Raw genomic sequence first — 18641 nt, forward strand, 5'->3', positions numbered from 1 at the left:
AGTTGTGAGGCTGCTTTCAGCTGCCTGTAGAAAGCTTCATCAACTTCCTCATCTTGATCAGGAGGTCTGTAGTAGACCCCCACAACTGTGTCACCCATACTACCCTGTCCTTTAATTCTTACCCACAGAATTTCAACTCGCCCCTCATCAGCCCCTGTACAAAACTCAATACATTCTAGTTGCTCTCTCACATAAAGAGCAACTCCACCACCTCGCTTCACCGACCGATCTTTCCTAAAAAGCACATAGCCATCCATGGCCACATTCCAGTCGTGTGAGCTGTCCCACCATGTCTCTGTTATTGCTACCAGATCATAACCCTTAGACCGCACACAGACCTCTAACTCTTCCTGTTTATTCCCCATGCTGCGTGCATTGGTGTACAGGCATTTCAGGAAGCAAGTAGAGCACATCGGTGGGACTAAATCCTCCTTAGCCCATCCTCCTACAGGCCCTGGTATGTTCCTCTTGGGCTTGTCCCTAACAGACCCAGTTTTCTCCCCTTCCCCCTTCACATCTAGTTTAAAGCTCTCTCAATGAGCCCTGCTAAGTCCTGCCCCAAAAGCCTTTTCCCCCTCTGGGACAGGTGCATCCCACCCGCCACCATCAGGCCAGGTGTCTCATAGAGCAGCCCATGATCAAAAAAGCCAAAGCCCTGCCTTTGGCACCAGTCTCTTAGCCATTCGTTCATCATTAAACTCTTCCTGCTTATCTCTCCACCCATTCTTGCAGGAGGTATGGAGGCAAACACGACTTGTGCTCCAGACCCCCTAACTAGCCGTCCCAGGGCCCTGAAGTCTCTCTTCATTGCCCTTACATTTCTTGTAGTAATTTCGTCACTGCCAACCTGAAAAATCAGCAGTGGGTAGTAATCAGATGGATTTACCATACTAGAGAGTTTCCTTTTAACATCTCTAATGCGAGCCCCAGGGAGGCAGCAGACCTCCCTGTGGGATGGGTCAGGTCTACAGATGGGCCCCTCTGTTCCCCTCAGAAGGGAGTCACCCACCACAACTACCCTCCTTTCCTTCTTAGTTGAAGAAGTCCTAAGTCGTGGAGCTGAGCGACAAGTCATAGGCGGTTCACTAGACAAATCTGCCACTCCAGCTTCATTTTCCTTTCCCTGAAGTTCCAAGACCTCGTACCTATTCTTCAAGGGCAATTCGGAGGATGGACGGAGTTGGGAGGGTTTTTTCTTGCCTCTAAAGTGTAAAATTACAATCCATACCGCATTGAATAAAATACTCTTAATGTATCCAGACAAAATACAACAGTTGAATATTTATTAGACTGGCATTTCCCCCTAATTACTGCAGTAAGGGTAAACATATGTCACAAAAATGCTATTGTGGTAAAAAGAAAAAAGAAGGAATTTATGTACAACGCCATAGGCTCAGTGAGTCACTTATAAAACAACAGATGACATTTGGAGGCAAACCATTCAATTGTTAACACTTAAACCACTATATACAGTATGTCACCACTGGTGACAGCTTCTACTTTGTCAACTATATTAATTTATTCCTTATCTAAGCTAAAATAAGTATGGCTAGCAGCAAAACACAGATATCACAGAAAACAGGATAACTTCAGCTTTTGATTTTAAAGTATCATGAAATATTAATGTAATTAAGGTTTCGTAATTGTATAGCAAGGTATAGGATATGGATATATTTTTCACTAGATTATTTCTCACTACCCAATTTATTTATATCCTTCTGCATTCTCTGCTTTTGGAATCTCCCAGAGCAATCCTTAGGTCTGAGGAAATTAAGACCTCTTAGTCACAGGCTTGGGCAGGAATAACCAAGCCTGTTACTGGGGCATTAAGAGTGTTAGAGAACATCATCTAGTTGACCTCAAATCACCAGCATAATATTTGGCAATATATATGGTGCAACTCCATAACTTGAAAGACAAATTAATCAATTCAACCTAACATGAAACCCTGAACAAAGGAGTTTGAGTTTAATCTGCTTGAACCTTGTCATTCTGGAGATGGTTAGAAACAGAAATACTGATCTGAAAGTCTTATAAGGACTTTGTCTTTATTCTCCTATTCAGAGAAAGAGCAACTTGCCAAACCAGTGTAAAACTATAGAGAACTGCAGTGAAATATCTAAGTGCTAGAGACCTTTCCTCTCTCCTGAATAGTTCCACTGAGTGGTTTTAATTCTGAAATCCTCTACTGCTTCTGGAATAGTTAGCTCTGCATTGCTAAAAGCCTCCTATTTTCCAGAATTTCAACCTAGAAATCCATCTTTAAGATTATTAAAACTGCTACCCCAACATCAGGATTTTAGAGAATTCAAGGGATATGAAACAGAAATGTCAATTTATTTCCTGTACCTGTTCCCACTCTAAGTACTCTTGTGGATATTATGGCAGATCCTAAATGAACAAGAGGCCCTACGGACAGGTGTCTTCAATAAGAGGACAGTGTAAGACAAAATAAGGATATAAAGAAACCCTCATGAAAAAAAGGCTGTAAAATGAAGAAAGGAAGGATCAGTAATCAGAAGTGGGACATACAGGGACTGGAAAGCACTTGAGACATGTAAGTAGAAAGATCAAAGCTACCAACCAGTCTGGGGAAAAAAACAAAGGGGAAAAAAACAAAGGAAAAGAAAACCAAACCAAAAAACCCAAACCAAACAAAACCAAAAACAACACACAAAGAAAATAGATGAGAAGAAAAGCATGAATTTATTATTATTTTTTTCCTCATAAAACTGCATTTGTTTCAATATATTATCTGCTGAACAGATTCAAGATCTCTTGTCTATTGGGAATCTTTTTATTCATCTGCCTTTTGCAGATACCAGCGGATGGCTCCACAATAGACAAGCTTTAGCAAGTAACACATACCATAAATCCCAGGGACTTTTACACTTTAGCACCACTGACATTTTCAGACATTACTGAGTGTCTTAGACTCCTTGTGAAACAGCTCAGAACTGTTCTCATTTTATTGGTGAGAAAAGTGAAACAACAGGGAAGAAAACAAACAAATCTGAAGCAAAGACATATCCAGAAGTTTTAATCTCGGTTCCCCACTACTAGAGCACCAGAACATAAATTTTCCCTTCCCTTTGGGCAACGAACTCCAAGCCCTGAAATTTACAATTTAACTTGGTATTAGTTATTTTGCAATATGCAATTTAAACCACAAGTTCAAATAGGGCAGAAATTCTTAAGAACATGAATTCTCACAAATAGCTTATCACTTAAACTTCTTCAAAATGCACATTATAGCCAGTGTGACACATTCTGAAGACTACAGCACTGTGAGAAAAAAAAATAAATACATCTGATAAATTGATGAATGTTTCAAATTCTCTTCTGTATATTCATCTATCCCTCTTCAGATATCTACATAAGTCTACATCTCCTGAGAGATATAAGGGGTAGAAATCCAAAATCCAATGTGAATCATTCTTTTGGCAAGTGTGGGAGGTTATTTAAATGCAAACAAAGCATTTCAATTGATTCTGCTTCCAGAAAACCAGTGCTAGCTTTGAGATTCAATCTGAAACACACAAAATCTTTTTTAAATCATCTCATTACTGGGAAATGGCACAGCATGAACAAATCAAAACCAATGAACTAATGAAACTTTTAAAGACTTTTTCAGTTTTAGATCACTAGGTGGCACTAAAACAAAGAAAGTTGAACTGTTCTTACCAATATCTTGAAATGGGAAATTTTACCCTTCTGGTGGTGGTCATTTGAGCATAAATTTTATGGCATAAATTTCTCATTTCAACTAAAGCAATTAAAAACTCTTGTGTCCCAAATGAGTGAAGAAGTGTGAATATTAAAATTCAAACAACAACCTTAAAGAAAAATTCCTATGTTGAACACAAGATATTCTAGCTCTAGGAGAATGAAAACCTGTTTTTCCATACAAAAGATCCACATTACCAAAGCAAGCATCTTAATTTCCAACAGTTTTACAAACCATGTTTACAATACTCATCATGGAAAAGCTGTAAAAGTTAACTTTTCTCAACCAAACTCCTATCTAAATGTCTTTTTGCATCACCAATATGTGTAAAAGTGATAACTCTGTTATTGAACATTTTTTAATTCCAAATCTAAGTAAAAATTCAGATTTTTCCAGCCATCCTTACCTGTCTTCCTTGTTTTCACTCATCCCAACAAGTTCACTGACATCTACTGATTCCATATCGCATGTTTAATAAGAATCACCTGAAATTACACTCTTAAGCTAAAAAAAACAAACAACAAACAAAACCAAAACCCTCTGAAAACTGCCCCTCCAAAATTTCTGACATTAAATGAGACCCTGCCTTAAATGTATGTAAATAGTGTATTTTAAAAATTTCAGAAATACTTATTTTTAATAGAAAATCATATAGACTTGAACAAAGCAATAATTCCTGTACGGTAGCTTGCTACAGAGACAAAACTTACACACTTAAAATCCCCAAGATCATGATAGCTGAATGAATCAGAAACATCACTCTGGGAATACTGACAATTGAGAAAAGCACAGTCAGCTTGCTGAAGACCTAATCAGATCCTACCCTTGCTGACTTTCAATCTGCTGAGGTTTGTTGCTATGCTACTCCTACCTCATGGCTAAATCAGCTTGGTGACCCAGTTGTATCTATACATATTAAATGAGCAATAGCGAAATAGATCTGATTTCATCAGGCTTTCTACTTGTAGCAAATCCAGCTTTGCTGATTTATTTTCCTTTTTTTTTTTCTTTCTTTTTATTTTTTTTTTTTTCCTGCTGCTTTAGGCTTGGTAATAGGATTTTAGGGTTAATCCCAAGAATAACTGAATCTTGAATAAGGCCAGTTACAATCTTTATTTCAGCATTGAGAAGATATAATAAATATTTATCAGAACCCATTTAGAGAATAGCAAGAAAGCAATTTGCAAAGATTTATTCCCATGTAGATCTTAGTACAGAAAATTTGAGGCAGTTCAAGCAATAAAGTTTTTTAATTTGTAATGCCAAAAAATAATGCATGGTGTAGAGTTCATAATTCCTATTTTGCTATACAATAATTGTTTCCTCCTATCCTATAACTTGCATGGAGACAATCTTCAGGTATACAGTACAAACTTAGATATACATTGTAGAGAAAATGTTTAAAACCTTATTCTACTACTCAGGTGCGTAAGATGCAAAAATGCTTAATGCTAAATTTCTGAAAGGACTGTTGATGGGTCACAGGTAGCAGCGTTCAACATAAATATAACTGTTAAATTATGAAACAGCTGCTGAAAAAATATCATAGCACAATATGAGGAAAATATTTGGGAAAGGACCAAACACTGGGCTAAAATCTGCTCAGTTAGTTTTGTTAACCTTTCTAATCAATATGATTATCTGCACATAAATCAATGCAAAGCTCCCATTGAATACAAAAGGATTCATGTTCAGATCATCAAGTACGAGGCTGTGCTGTGCTGCGAATCTCAGTTACACCAAAAAATATCAGTGTGGGCTGCAAGATGAATTAGTTTAGCAAGATGAAATCATTTATGGTCATTTCAGGATGCTGTGGCTAACTTGGCATGTATTATTTACTTAAGATGACGTGTTCCTGACTTCTACTGAAATTTTCAGTACTGTAAACTTCAGCACCTCCCCAGGAGCCCAGCTGAGCTGAACTGCTGCACTGCTGCGGTGCTGCGGGACTGTAGCCTATGTGCACTATGTGGCACTGCCACCAGTTATACACTAGGAGAGACTTGTAACAAGAAGAGACTTTCTAGAAAATAACTTTATAGACTTTTTTATTACCACTTAACTTGGGAAATCTTCAATCAGTCAAAATCAAGTTGGTTAGAATATGTCTTACCCTTGGTATCACAGAATCACAGACTATCTCTAGTTGGAAGGGATACATAAGGATCATGAAGCTGTTTCCCTGCTCCTTGCAGAACTACCCAGCAGAATCATAAAAGCCAGCCCAGCCCAGCCTCATCACCACTGGTAAAGGAATGAGTTCATTGTTCCAGAGACCATTTACCCACCATAAATTTGTAATAATACTGTCACAACATGCCTAATAATTATTTTTGGGTTGGAAAGCTGAGTCAGAAATGCATTTTTGGTCCAGCATTTGGCATGCCATAAAAAATCACAGGTTTGTTGATATGTTTGACATATAGCAGGACTCTCTTCAGTAAGACTTGTGCTCTACTGAAAATTAAGAAACTGGAAATAAACAAAAGATTTATTAACCATTGACACCATGAAGTACAGCTATAGCCTCATTTTATATACTACTAATTTATACATTTTAAATACTGCTAATATACTGAAGAGCTAGGATTTATTCTGGAAATCACAGAAGCTCGTGTCATGTGCTGCTACAAATCTGACTTCCTGATATTTTAAAGCTATAAGAGGAGACAATAAAAATCTGTATTTATGCCCAAAGCAATTCCTCAGTGAGAATGGAGGTGACTTTTCGAGTCATCTGGAATTGTCAGCTACACTGTACAGTAATAAATGCAGCTTCCAGCCACATTGCTGCTCCTGACATCCTATTGTAGAATTTCAGATTCTAATTTCCCTTCCCTTTGGCTCTTCATGCACTCAAGTACTCTGTTCTCTAGAATTAACACTTTGTGACTGATCTAAAATGAAATGGACCTTGTTTTATGATTTGCCCTATTCCTTTTCCAATTCCCTCAATTTCTTTTTTCTCTCTTACAGACTTTTGAAAATTTTCTTTCCACAGCAAACTAAAGTTACACTTAACAACACAGTAAAAAACTTGGCTGATATGTTAAAGCAAACAGTAACATGTAAGAAGACCAAAAAAAAAAAAAAAAAAAAGGTGTAAAAAACCCCCAAGTTGCCTGTTATCATTCTTGACTCCCTTTTTCCATTCCCACTTGAGCAGAGACAGTGTAATACAGCTCTTCTCATTTCAGTGATCATTTAATTGGGAGTCCAGTCAAACATGGTGAGCCAGGCTCTCCCCACAGCCAGTGGAGACAGACATGCACTTCCTGGCTGTAACTTGTCCTCAAGATAGCCAGGATGCCCTGGCTTCTGGAGGTGTTTTTAATTTTCCTGTACTAAATATAATTAGGGCCTGGGCAATCATCTACAGTACTATAACCCCCTGTCAATCTCAGGGAGGCTGCATAACAAACATGATGAGATGCAGGATTTAATTCACTTTAATAAAACTCCCTTTCTACCTCTTTTCCTTACTAAGAGACTTTGCATGTCTGTCTGTGCTCAGGTGTGAGAGCAGCAACTGGAGTAAGACCATGGGTCATAGGGCCCTTGTGTCTATGGTGCAGCAGTTGGAGAGACTGGAGTAAGCAGACCTCAGCATCAGCAACTGGAGTGGGACTGTGGGTCACCAGGAGACATGCGTCCATGGTACCAGCACCTGGAGTGAGTGCTAGGGTGCTGGTCTGGGGAGTCTCTGGTGATGAAACGTGTATTGTCTCTCTAAGGGTGAGATCACAGTGGGGTTGTCTCCTGGGACCAAGGGAGACCCCACCAGCTCAGATCATGAGATGGTCTCTACTAGCAACCGGAGTGGAGCTGTGGCCCCAGGGACTTGTATGTCTAGGTGGAAGCAATGAGGCAGATGAAGTCTCTGAGTCCAGCTGCTGGAGAGATCCATGCAGTACACATATGTATATATGAATGTTCACCAGCAGACTTCCATCATGCTCAACCAGAAAGGGGAGCAGGATGAGACTGTGGACAGTGTCTGCGCTCATGAGTGCTCTGGGTTTTTCATCTGTGTTACCTTTGTGGCTGGCCTTGCACATATGCACACTCATGAATATGTGTTATGTGGTATGTACATGTGCTCTATGTGCATGTGCCCACTGGGAATACATTTTCAGCCACACTACTGGCTGGATCTGTGGCATGTAGCTGTGGTAGCCTCACCTCTCCTATGGTGTTGAATCTGGCATGATATGCTTTCCCCTAACAGGTAAAATATTATACATATAAAATACCAAACCTCTATATTCAGATGGCTTGGTTACTTTTTTGTAATTCTAAAAAAAAAAAACAAAAACTTAACAGGTTTCTCAAGTTTACTTATAGCAATGTAAGACTCAATTTAAAGGAGAAATTAGGAAAAAGTGGTTGAAAACATGCTTTGTTTCTAAATTCCCTAGCAGTATATTTGGTTTGGCTAGATAGTCTTTGAATGCGAACTTGAGTAGTTTCTGTGTGGGATCTGGCTGTCCCTGCTTTTACGAAGGCTTAGAAGCTTGTGCACAGCTCTGACCTGAACACGGCAACTTGGCTTTTGGACACAGTCCCCGGTACTAGCTGTAATTCTCAGGGAGAGAAGATTTGACCTTGAACTAACATCACCATGATTTTTGCGTTATATTTGGTTTACATAGTGGCATATTATTTTAATCTGGATATTAAAAAAAAATAATTGTAAGCAAGTACCATATAGAGTATTATCACTGGGACAGAAAAGTAACACATTTTCACTCTTTATCATGCTGTATTCCTTACTTGTTTGTTCTATACAAGTATTTGCTGTTCTGTCTTATTGCACAGACAATATTGTAGGGCTGGTTAAACTGAAGATAAGACATTTTTGGGTACATGAGGGATAATAGAAATTCTTAACTAGTGAACACATCTGTTGATAGATAAATATGGCTAAACTGTTAAGTATACACAGAAAATAAAAAAGTACTTAGTAAATATTCCCTGTTTACAAAGAGGAAGGCTAAAGTATTTGTATCACAAATGATGATTAAGTACTTTCCAGTCCATTAGTAAGGAAGGTGGATGATGTATAGCTACTTGGGATAAACACTTAAGTCAGCAGGAAAAAAACAAAAATTAAAAAAAAAAAGACAAAACAACAAAACAATCAAGGAAAATCTTATTGCACCTTTGATTTAAATCTAAAACAGGTAATGAGGGGACCTAATCTGACCACTTGCACACTGTCTTACCACCCACTTATCACTGGTTCTTAAAATTCCCTTGGTTACTTCTGCAATAGAACTTCACAACTACATTTAGTGGTAGATGTTTGCTTCAAGTGCACCTTCCAGGAAAACATTAAATATTGATATGAAGACAAGAATCTTTCCTTGCAATTTGCTGAGACATATTAACTATTTATGTGCCATTCAAATTGATGTGGTTTCAACTAGTGATTCTTGCAGTGCTTTTATCTGGCAGTTTTGAGAGTCTATGGATGCAAGTTTTTCCTAATGACAGGACTTCTCAGCTGTGATCAAATCAGCTATCAGCCTATTTATTTATGAACTCCAGAACAGCTGAAAAAAGGTCAAGTTCTATGAGTTTTAGAGTATGTCTGAAATCCAGCTTCTCATATGACTCACTCATGACTTTGAGAAGAGGCTTTCAAGAGCCAAGCAATCAACCATAAACCATTTCTGGTCCCTAGAGAAGACTCCTACAAACTGTTTTTATAAAATCTGAGCCAATCCTTTTTGCGTTAAATTGTGATACAATCTGCATTTATATAACAGTATTCAGACCGAAGAGAAGAGATATACAAATCAAAATCCGGGTCAAAATACTCATTGTTTGCCTCCCAAGTGAGAAGCTGAACCATCAATCCATACACTATTTTAGACAGAAAATTGTCTCGAGCCATGTCACTGAGAATGTACAAGTATTTCTAGTTCATCAGCCAGATTAAGACTGCAAGAATACTGCAAGAAGTTTGACTTAATATTTTCCTTGATACAAACTGTGTAATTCGCTTTCTTGAGAATCAGGGTCCCGCTGAAATCAGTTAACATAATTTTTAAAAAGCCAAATTATATAATACCCTCCCCACTCTAATCATCCTATCCACTTTAGCCGCACCTGAAATTCTTCAACACTGTGTCATTGACTCCTTTCTAGTCTTAGTCTTTAGAGACAAAGCAAAATGGAACTAGTTCTGCAGGCAGACAAACATTTCATGGAGTTGTTTATACTACTGCATTTCTTGCTTCCATTCCTATGCTGATTAATCAATTACAAATATAAATATTTCAAATTTTTTAATAATTTTGAGTTTCCATAGTTCCCAAACTTTCTCCATTTTTATTTGCAGTATACTCATCTTCATAACTTATGCTAAACATGCCCTCCAGATATATTTCTGATAGATGTATTTCCCTAGATACACAGTCTAGCTCTGCCTGCAATTATTAGCAGTTCAGAAATCCAATACTAGGTTTTGATCATAATTTCTTTGAGGTTTGTTTAACCAAGCACCTACAGGGCTTACTAAACATACCTCTATGAAAATACATGGTCCCTCAGTAGGGAAGGTGCAGGGTAATGACCTTTCCTTAAGGAATGCCAATGATTTTCCATAAGGAACACTCCTATGAAGATGTGTTTCTCTGCAGTTCTCATTGTTTCCCCTTTTCTTGAAAATGAGCAATTCAATTTAATAAGAACTGCAAGGTCATGATAGAATCAGATGGGTTGTTGCTAACTGAATCAAAAGCTCAATACTCAACTCTAAACTTCCCTTTATATCACTTTTCATTGACTATGAAAAAAACCCCCCCACCTCCCCAAAAAATGGAATGAAGTATATTTGTTTACTGCCTCACAAAAGCCATGATGCTGAGGAGACTGCATACACAATTGGAGCTACTGTGATCCATTGCCCAAAATGCTCCAAGACTAAATCAGTAAAAGAGATGCTTATGCAGATCTACAGTGATAACTTGATTTGCTTACTTGAGAAATATTGAAAAATATGGCATGCATCTTTATTTTTTTCCCTTAATGTTGTCCATTACGGAGAACGAGAAAATAAGAACTGAAGTACATTAACAAGTCTGCTGGCAAGCCCCTTAATACAGGAGTTGTCCTTATCTCCTCCTCCAGATCCACCCACACAACTACTTCTGTGTCGGTATCTCACACTGCTACCATGATCATGTTTGATTTCTTCCTCAAATAGTGACATTACTTAGAAAAACTAACCACCACTGAGATTTTCTGGGTCAAAATTCAAAAACACAGGAAAAAAACGCTTATGTCTTTGTCTACTGGAGTATGCAATTAAATTTAAAGTTCATTAAAAACAATTTAAAATGAAGAAATAATGGAAACTAACTGCCAATTAAAAAACCAAAACAAAACAAAACAAAAAACCTCAACGTTTTTGTTAATTAAAGAATTGTATGAACACACTCATACAAATCTAAAACTAGCAGAGAAAGCATAAGAACAACAGGTTACCTTGTTGCAAAATCTAGTGCCCTCCTCCCTTCAACAGGACTTCAGGATAAGGTTTCTCCTATGGCATGTTTATTAAGCTTTTAAACAAGCTTAAGTATTTCCCTGAAGGAAGGAACATTTCCCTGTATTTAAGAGAATACTGGTGCAATCTGAACTGCAGAATTCAGGAAAGAACATGCAGCAGACAGAAAAAAGTGTGCTTTCATAAATTGAACAGCTCTTTATGAAACTTCCTCCTCCTCCATTATAATGGAATAAATATTTTAATTAGGAAGGCATAATGTTTGTATTAACTTGGGAGCAACGGGGACAAAATAAACAGGTTGGCAACCATAGCTGAGTGAATTACACAATAAGAGGCTATTAAAAATCAGTGGGAAAAGGGAAGTATCTTCCACATATTGTTTTTATCCTCAAAAATAATTTCACAGGCTGGGTGCATAGCTTTTCTTTTTAATTAATTCATCCAGAAATCTCACTTCCTTTGACTTTAGTCCAGGTGCAGAACTGCGAAAGAACAGGAGATGAGCTTTCAATTTTTCCAGAGTATGATTCTATTATCCCTAGTATGCTCATAACATTTAATCTCTAATTCCTAACAGTAAATACTAGTTTGTATTTTTACAAAGGCTAAACATTTTTAAACAGTCCTACAGCTCCTGACATTTAACGTATCTGTTGCTGAAAGGTAGGTTTTTCTTTTGTGTTGTATTCTCCACCTCTACAGATCTGAAGTTGAAATACATTTATCCTGCAAACTGCAGCCTACCCACAATCATAAACAAATTACACTCTCTGTGTCAACATTTTAAACCAAGACACTAAATCATAGCGTGCTGGGATGGAATTGCTGTCTCTATCATCTACCACTTACTGCTATCAAAGCATATAACTGGATTAGTGGGAAAACAGCTGTATTATTTATACATTTAAGCTCTTTCAAACAGCAGGTTTTCTTTCTGCAACAAAGCACAGCACTTCAGATAAGAAAAATGCAAATCCCAGAGGAAGTAATAACATATTAACCTCTGGCAGTCTTTACATGACTTAATAGTTCATTCAACCTCTTTTGACTGGGAATAAATGCAAGAACTATATTCAATCAGTAGGACTAATGTATTTTAACACATCTGCTTTTAAGATTTTTGTTCCATAGGATTTCTCCATATACCAGGCACTCCTGATTAAATCATCCTGTCACTTTCTAAAAGTGATCAGCATGAGCGTAAATCCATGTCTCTCAGTTGTAAGCATGAATCATCACGCATATGGGTTTTGTGGGACAACATCTTGGCAGAGGTTAGCAGTAAAACAGCTCTCTAGTTAACTCAAAATCTCATTACTAAACACTCCATGGTTATTAAAGCTAACAATCCATAAAACAATTGTGGCTTTCTTGGCCAAAAGATCCAGGAGGGAAAGAAAATTGTAGATAACTTCCAGTTATTACTAGAATTCATATATCCATCTGTTAATACTGTATGAACTGGAAAGTAGCACCTAGCTTTTTGGACTTTTTAATTAGACAATTATGTCTAAGGATGCTTCAAGAGAAAAGGTTGTTAGGCAATAACATGAAATATATAGAATAAATCTACATTTTTTTCAACCAGAACAAAATGTCTTAGTTGATCTTTTGGGGTTTAGATTTACGAAGAAAGAACTGGAGTTAGACTTGATCTAAACAAGCCTTCTTTGTTATGGAATAACCTGTGAAGAGTAACGACGATCTTCTGTGTATCACGGTATCATAGAATGGTTTGGGTTGGAAGTGACCTTGAAAGGTCATCTAGTCCAACCTCCCTGCAATGAACATGACCATCTTCAGCTGGACCAGGTTGCCCAGAGCTCTGTTCAACCTCACCTTGAATGTTTCCAAGGAAGGAGCAACTAACACCTCTCTGGGCAACCTGTGCCAGTGCTTCATCACTCCCACTGAAAAAAAAAAAACAAACACCACACTGTTTTATATCTAGTTTTAATCTACCCTCTTTTCATCTAAAAAAATTACCTCTTGTCCTATCACTGCAGACCCTGCTAAGCAGTGTGTCCCTGTCTTTCTTACAGGCCCCCTTTATGTACTGGAATGTTGCTATAAGGTGTCCTCAGAGCCTTATTTTCTCCAGACTGAACAACCCCAACTCTCTCAGCCTTTCGTCATAAGAGAGGTCTCCTATCTCTCTGATAATTTTTAGGGCCCTCCTCTGGACCTGCCTCAACAGCTTCATGTCTTTCCTGTACTGAGGGCCCCAGTGCTGGATGCAGTACTGTAGGTGGGGTCTCACTAGAGCTGTATAGAGGAGCAGAATTACCTCCCTTGACCTCCATATGAGAATCTCCACAAGATCCTCAAATCATTTAAAAACAAGAAAAACAGGATTATTTTAAAATTAGACATGAATTCACAAACCATCCGCCTTTTAACACAGTACATAAGCCTAACAAATCATCAGGATTGGGCACTTCACCAAAGGTAGGCTAGGAAGAGTAAGTGACAAAAAAATAAGCAGTGAAGAGAAGAAATTAATATTTGAATGAAGATGAGATCTCAGACAATGTAAGGAATCCCTTTAAGTGAAAGTCATATGCAATTTTCAATAATTTGATTGATCAGAACGATTGTTCCAATGCACTGTTTCACTTCAAGTGTCATGATATCTAAATCAAACATAAAAATAAAGCAACATACAGGAAAACACCACAGTAACTAGTATCAACCCTGCAGTGGATAAATGCTTTATAAAAGTTAGGTCTGTGTCCTGGTTTGAGCCAGGATGAAGCCACTTTTCCTTTTACTGACTTTTTTTTTTCCTTCAGTAAGCTCTCTTTTAACTAGCAGCAAGTGTTCCAGCTAGCGGACTGATAACTCTGGAATGTTTATGTTACTGCCGATTCCAAGGTTGCATCTTTGCCCTGCCACCTCAAATGCTACCAGCAGATCTATGACCCAAGCTTATTGGAGACTTGTCTACAACTAGATTTTCCTCATAAATGCACAACACCAAATAGCATTTTATAAAAGATTTAGAGATGCCATGTTATATTACATCTAGTTCTGTGACTGCTACCTTTTGAGGATGAATGCAGCACAACCAAAACTCCTCTTTGGCTCTGCAGTCACATAGCTGATGCATGCCTTTCAAACTCATTCAAAGAGGGAAGGACCTTACATATCACAAGTTACAAACCACTGGGAAAATGTAGTGTAGAAAATATTCAAAGATTTCTTGTCCTTTTTTTTTGACATAAATCCCAATCTTCAGCCCTTGCTAGAATAACACTTAATATTAGCTAATAAAATACCCTGACTCTAAGGAAGGCTTAGCATTAAGACATACTGTTTCTGGTCAGCTGGGAGTAAATGAAAGGAAGAGTTTGGAAAGCTGCATAAATCAGGAGGTAGTTGGAGGTCCAGATCTTTCAAAAGCTGGCACAGCTCCACTCAACGCAGTAATCAATTTCTAGCAGTTTAGGATAAGAAACTATTTTGTTAAACCTAACAAGATTTCAGCTTTCTGATGTCATTACAGAATAGCTTATTTCCTTTAATAGCAATAATTTAGAAATTAGTTTATTTTTTTTTCACTGCAGTGTAGACTAAATAAAACAGTCAAATTCACTATTAAAAACTTTAACCAAGGAAATGCTATTGCAAATAAAAGCTAAAAGTCTAACTAGACTGACAGCAAATGATAAAGCAATAAGTGGTGTTCAAAAAGATTTCTGATAGTGATATTTCAGGTCTTTCTCTCTGCAGGCTGGCTACAACACATCTACAGATGTTGAAAATTGCCTCCAAAATCATTCCAGATTTACTCATCTTGCAGGATGTCTCTTGTCATTAAGAGTATGTCAATGTTCCCATCGTACGTCCTTAGTATAAAAGCTCTACAGTTCAACAGCTCAATAAAAAACAAAAAAAGCCATGCCCAAGGCTAGAGTATGACATCCAAAGTATCAGCCTGAAAACTTAAAGTTGTCCATACCATCTTCCCCTTCTGCAAATCTATTTTGTTTTGCTTTTAGCTTTCATGAAAACCAGGAATTTGTACTTTAATTTTGAGGTAAGTATTAGAAAGACCAAAGACCTATTTTAAAGAACTATTTAAAAACTCTATTATAATAGAAATAGAATTTCTAAGACTGGTAGCTAAGTTGAAAGTGTAGTAATTGCATGTAGTACTTAAGTTTCCAATCATGTTCCAAAAGATGTCAGCTGCTGAAAAGCCAGCCCTGAATAAGCCAGCATGTCCTTTTGGCAGTCTTTATAATCCTGCCCTCGTAGCAGCCCTCTCGTCCTGCACATCACATATGCTGTCTCTGTATGCATACATTATGTGCATTTTTAAGCTCCTGCATGTATCCTCCTCTCTTTTACTTTTGCTTTGCTACCCATCACCTTGCTAACTGTAGAACTTCTCAGGAGCACCTCTTTGGCAAGTCAGATGTGTGGCTTCCATTATCATGCATCAACTAACACAAGGAACCCAAACGCCTGCTGCTTGAAGAAGGAACTTATTCCTACCTTCTCTGTATCATTTTATCTCACACCACAATATAAAACCTAGGAACCACTAATTATTTCAAGAGAATTTGCATATACCAATCAAATAAAAGTTTTGCTACACAGATAAGAATAATAAATTGAAAATAAGAACTTGACTACAGATAGATTTGTTTAAATGACTTTTGTCCTTCTCTCAAATGTACAGATAGCAACAAACCTAGGACTCTCATTACACCTTACAAAAAATCCACTAAGCCAAATGTGGTATTTTGCACTATATTTCAAGTCTCTCAGCAGCTTAAAATTCAAGTATCTCATATCTGGCATTGAAAATAGTTTGCTTATGGCTTTGTTGACAATATAAACTTTGTGCTAAAAACAGATACTCACTGAGACTACATTCACAAAGTCATCATCAGACAAGGTCTCCAACATCTCAATGACCGAGGTGCGTATCAGCTTCAATGTCAGCCCACTGACACTCCCGCTCCTAACAGAAATCGACAAGATAACAGAAAAAATGAGTTTAATAATTTTATTTAAAACATAGAAAGAAAATACAAAGCACCAACCAGCACTGTCACTGACTTTCACACTAAAATTGTTCATAATTTTCCTGAATGCTCCAACTCATCATTTGTGTTATCACATTCTTGTAACAAAAAAATTAAAACAAAACCTGGTATTGAAAGCCCCAGTTCTGTGACTCTGATTAAGTTATATTGGTACATTATTTCCTCATTTTTATTTCAAGAAATCTGAGAGAGTTTGGCACCTTCAACCAAAGCAGTATCTAAGCATTTTATACTGCTACACACAGAATTAGAGCTTTATATTTTCATATATACAAAAAAAGCTTGTTTTATTCAAGGCAAAACATAAGCTGAAATGAAGAAATTACAAATGTTGATAAAACTCAACACTGATATGAAAGCACTTAACCTCATTTTAAAATATTAATTGCAAATTCTCTTACTGAGAAATTTTTCTCAGCATAAAGTAATCTGTTCGACGCATCAGGTACAATACTTGCTTCAGCCCCTCAACGGTAACTAAACAAAGAATCCTTGCCAAGGCAAAGAGTTTTTATTAATTTCTTTAATCACTTTCTATTAATGTCTTACAGTAACCAAATTTGGCACTTTTTAAATATGTGCAGTAAAACATGCAGAATCTGTACACATGAAATCATGACTCTACTGGAATGCTTCTAGTCATTTGGGTTAGGGTTTGTGTTTTGCAACAAATCTTGGCATGCACATGAGAAATTTTCAGTTGATTACTTCAGTCATTAAGCTAAAATAGAATGATAAAAAAGTAATTAAAAAAAAAACTTAAGTGGTCCAAGCTTAAAAAACTTAAAGGTTTGGTTTGGGCTTTTTTGAATTATTTTTTTACTGTGTATTTATTTTGCTTATACTAAGATTTTTAATCCTTGCAAATGAGGACTCTCTAACCCACTCTCCACTTTTCAGCATACAGAAATTTGTTCAATATACTGAAGTACTTTTAGCCCTCTAATGTCAGTATCTCGACAATAAGCACTTACGCATCAACTAAAATTAGCATGTCTTTGGGAGATGCAGCTCCTTGGATATACCTGAAATAAATAAGGGGTCTGAATTACATACATGTAAAAGCACATTTGTGGTGTGTGATGGAATACTCTGCAATCTCTAAGCTAAATCTAGCTGAGGCAACACAATCCTGCTATTGCAGGTAGTAAAAAGCAATGCACTATCATTTTGTCTCTTGCTGCGTTTGCTAAATAAACCATAGTCTAAACCACATTAGGAAAGTAGGATTTACTAATTAAAATTCACTATATTTACATGTTGATAACTGAAAAACATAAATGCTATTTCAGAGCTAAAGATTTTGATGACAGACAATTTTTTGCATCATCCCATTTTAGGAAAAAAAAACATTAATCCTTTGAAATAATATATTAAACTAGTATGAATCCAAGTATCATTATGGCATATGCATCATATATGCATTATTCCTTCAGAGGTTTAAAGAAAAGAAAAAACACCACCATGAGAAATAAACCCATTGTTCTCTTGTCTTTTACCAGTCTAATGATTTTTTTTTTGCTGACCTAAACCATTGATTTATTTTTAAACACTCTGAAGTCTTGAAGAACGGCTCAGTTTAACAATCTGAATTACCCTTGATTTTTGCACAAAATCAAAGTGTTAAATTGCCATTTATCTATTTGACAGTTATTCACTTACAAAAAGGTCCATGTAATTCAACAGTATCATACACTTTAGTGGGTATTGCATAACAAGTAGTATGATTTGAAAATAGTTTATTCAGAAAAATTAACTGATTTTTTTTTTTTTTAAGGAAATGGCAATATCTAAAAGTAAGGACTATTAGATATAATTAATCAAATAAATTTGTCTTTACAATCATATCTAGAAAGCAAATGACATATATAAATCAGTCCTTTAAAGAAACTTTACCATGGTCTTCTGCGAACATCATACAGGTCTATTTTGTTTGGTGTTCGACTTTTATCTACCCATGGGGAAGCTGAAAAGGAAAAAAAAAACACCACAAAATAGAATAAATTAAAACTTTCTCTTAATTATTTTAAATGCAACAGTATAATGAGTCAATATCACAGGCTTTACATTATATAAATACAAATATTTGCTAGGGAGAAAAACTGTCTGTGTTTGCACAATCTGTTTTTGAAATACCTAGATACCTCCATATAGATGAACATACAACATAATGCAATGAAACGATACATAGATAAAAAGTTTAAAGGACTAAGTAGTGCTGAAAAAAGTTACTGATTATAACTGACCATTGACTTGAATGTAACCAGAATTTCAACCAAAGTATTTTAGAATAAGATTTTTTTTACAAGAAAGTAGCTCATTTAAAAAAAACAAA

The 18641-nt window shown here is 36.6% G+C and overlaps 1 protein-coding gene across 2 annotated transcripts in view; it reads right to left on the bottom strand.

Moving 5' to 3' along the window:
* The window catches only part of CACNA2D1 (calcium voltage-gated channel auxiliary subunit alpha2delta 1), a 394502-nt gene that overhangs the window by 84706 nt on the left and 291155 nt on the right, over nt 1–18641 (bottom strand). For both annotated transcript variants that reach the window (XM_051621668.1, XM_051620850.1), the window contains exons 8-10: nt 18203–18272; nt 17281–17331; nt 16122–16221 (exon numbers count right to left, since the gene is read on the bottom strand). In XM_051621668.1, coding sequence (XP_051477628.1) covers nt 16122–16221; nt 17281–17331; nt 18203–18272 — 221 coding nt within the window. The remainder of the gene's footprint in view (nt 1–16121; nt 16222–17280; nt 17332–18202; nt 18273–18641) is intronic.

Source organism: Apus apus, chromosome 1 (genome assembly GCF_020740795.1).
Source record: "Apus apus isolate bApuApu2 chromosome 1, bApuApu2.pri.cur, whole genome shotgun sequence".
Lineage (NCBI taxonomy): Eukaryota > Metazoa > Chordata > Aves > Apodiformes > Apodidae > Apus > Apus apus.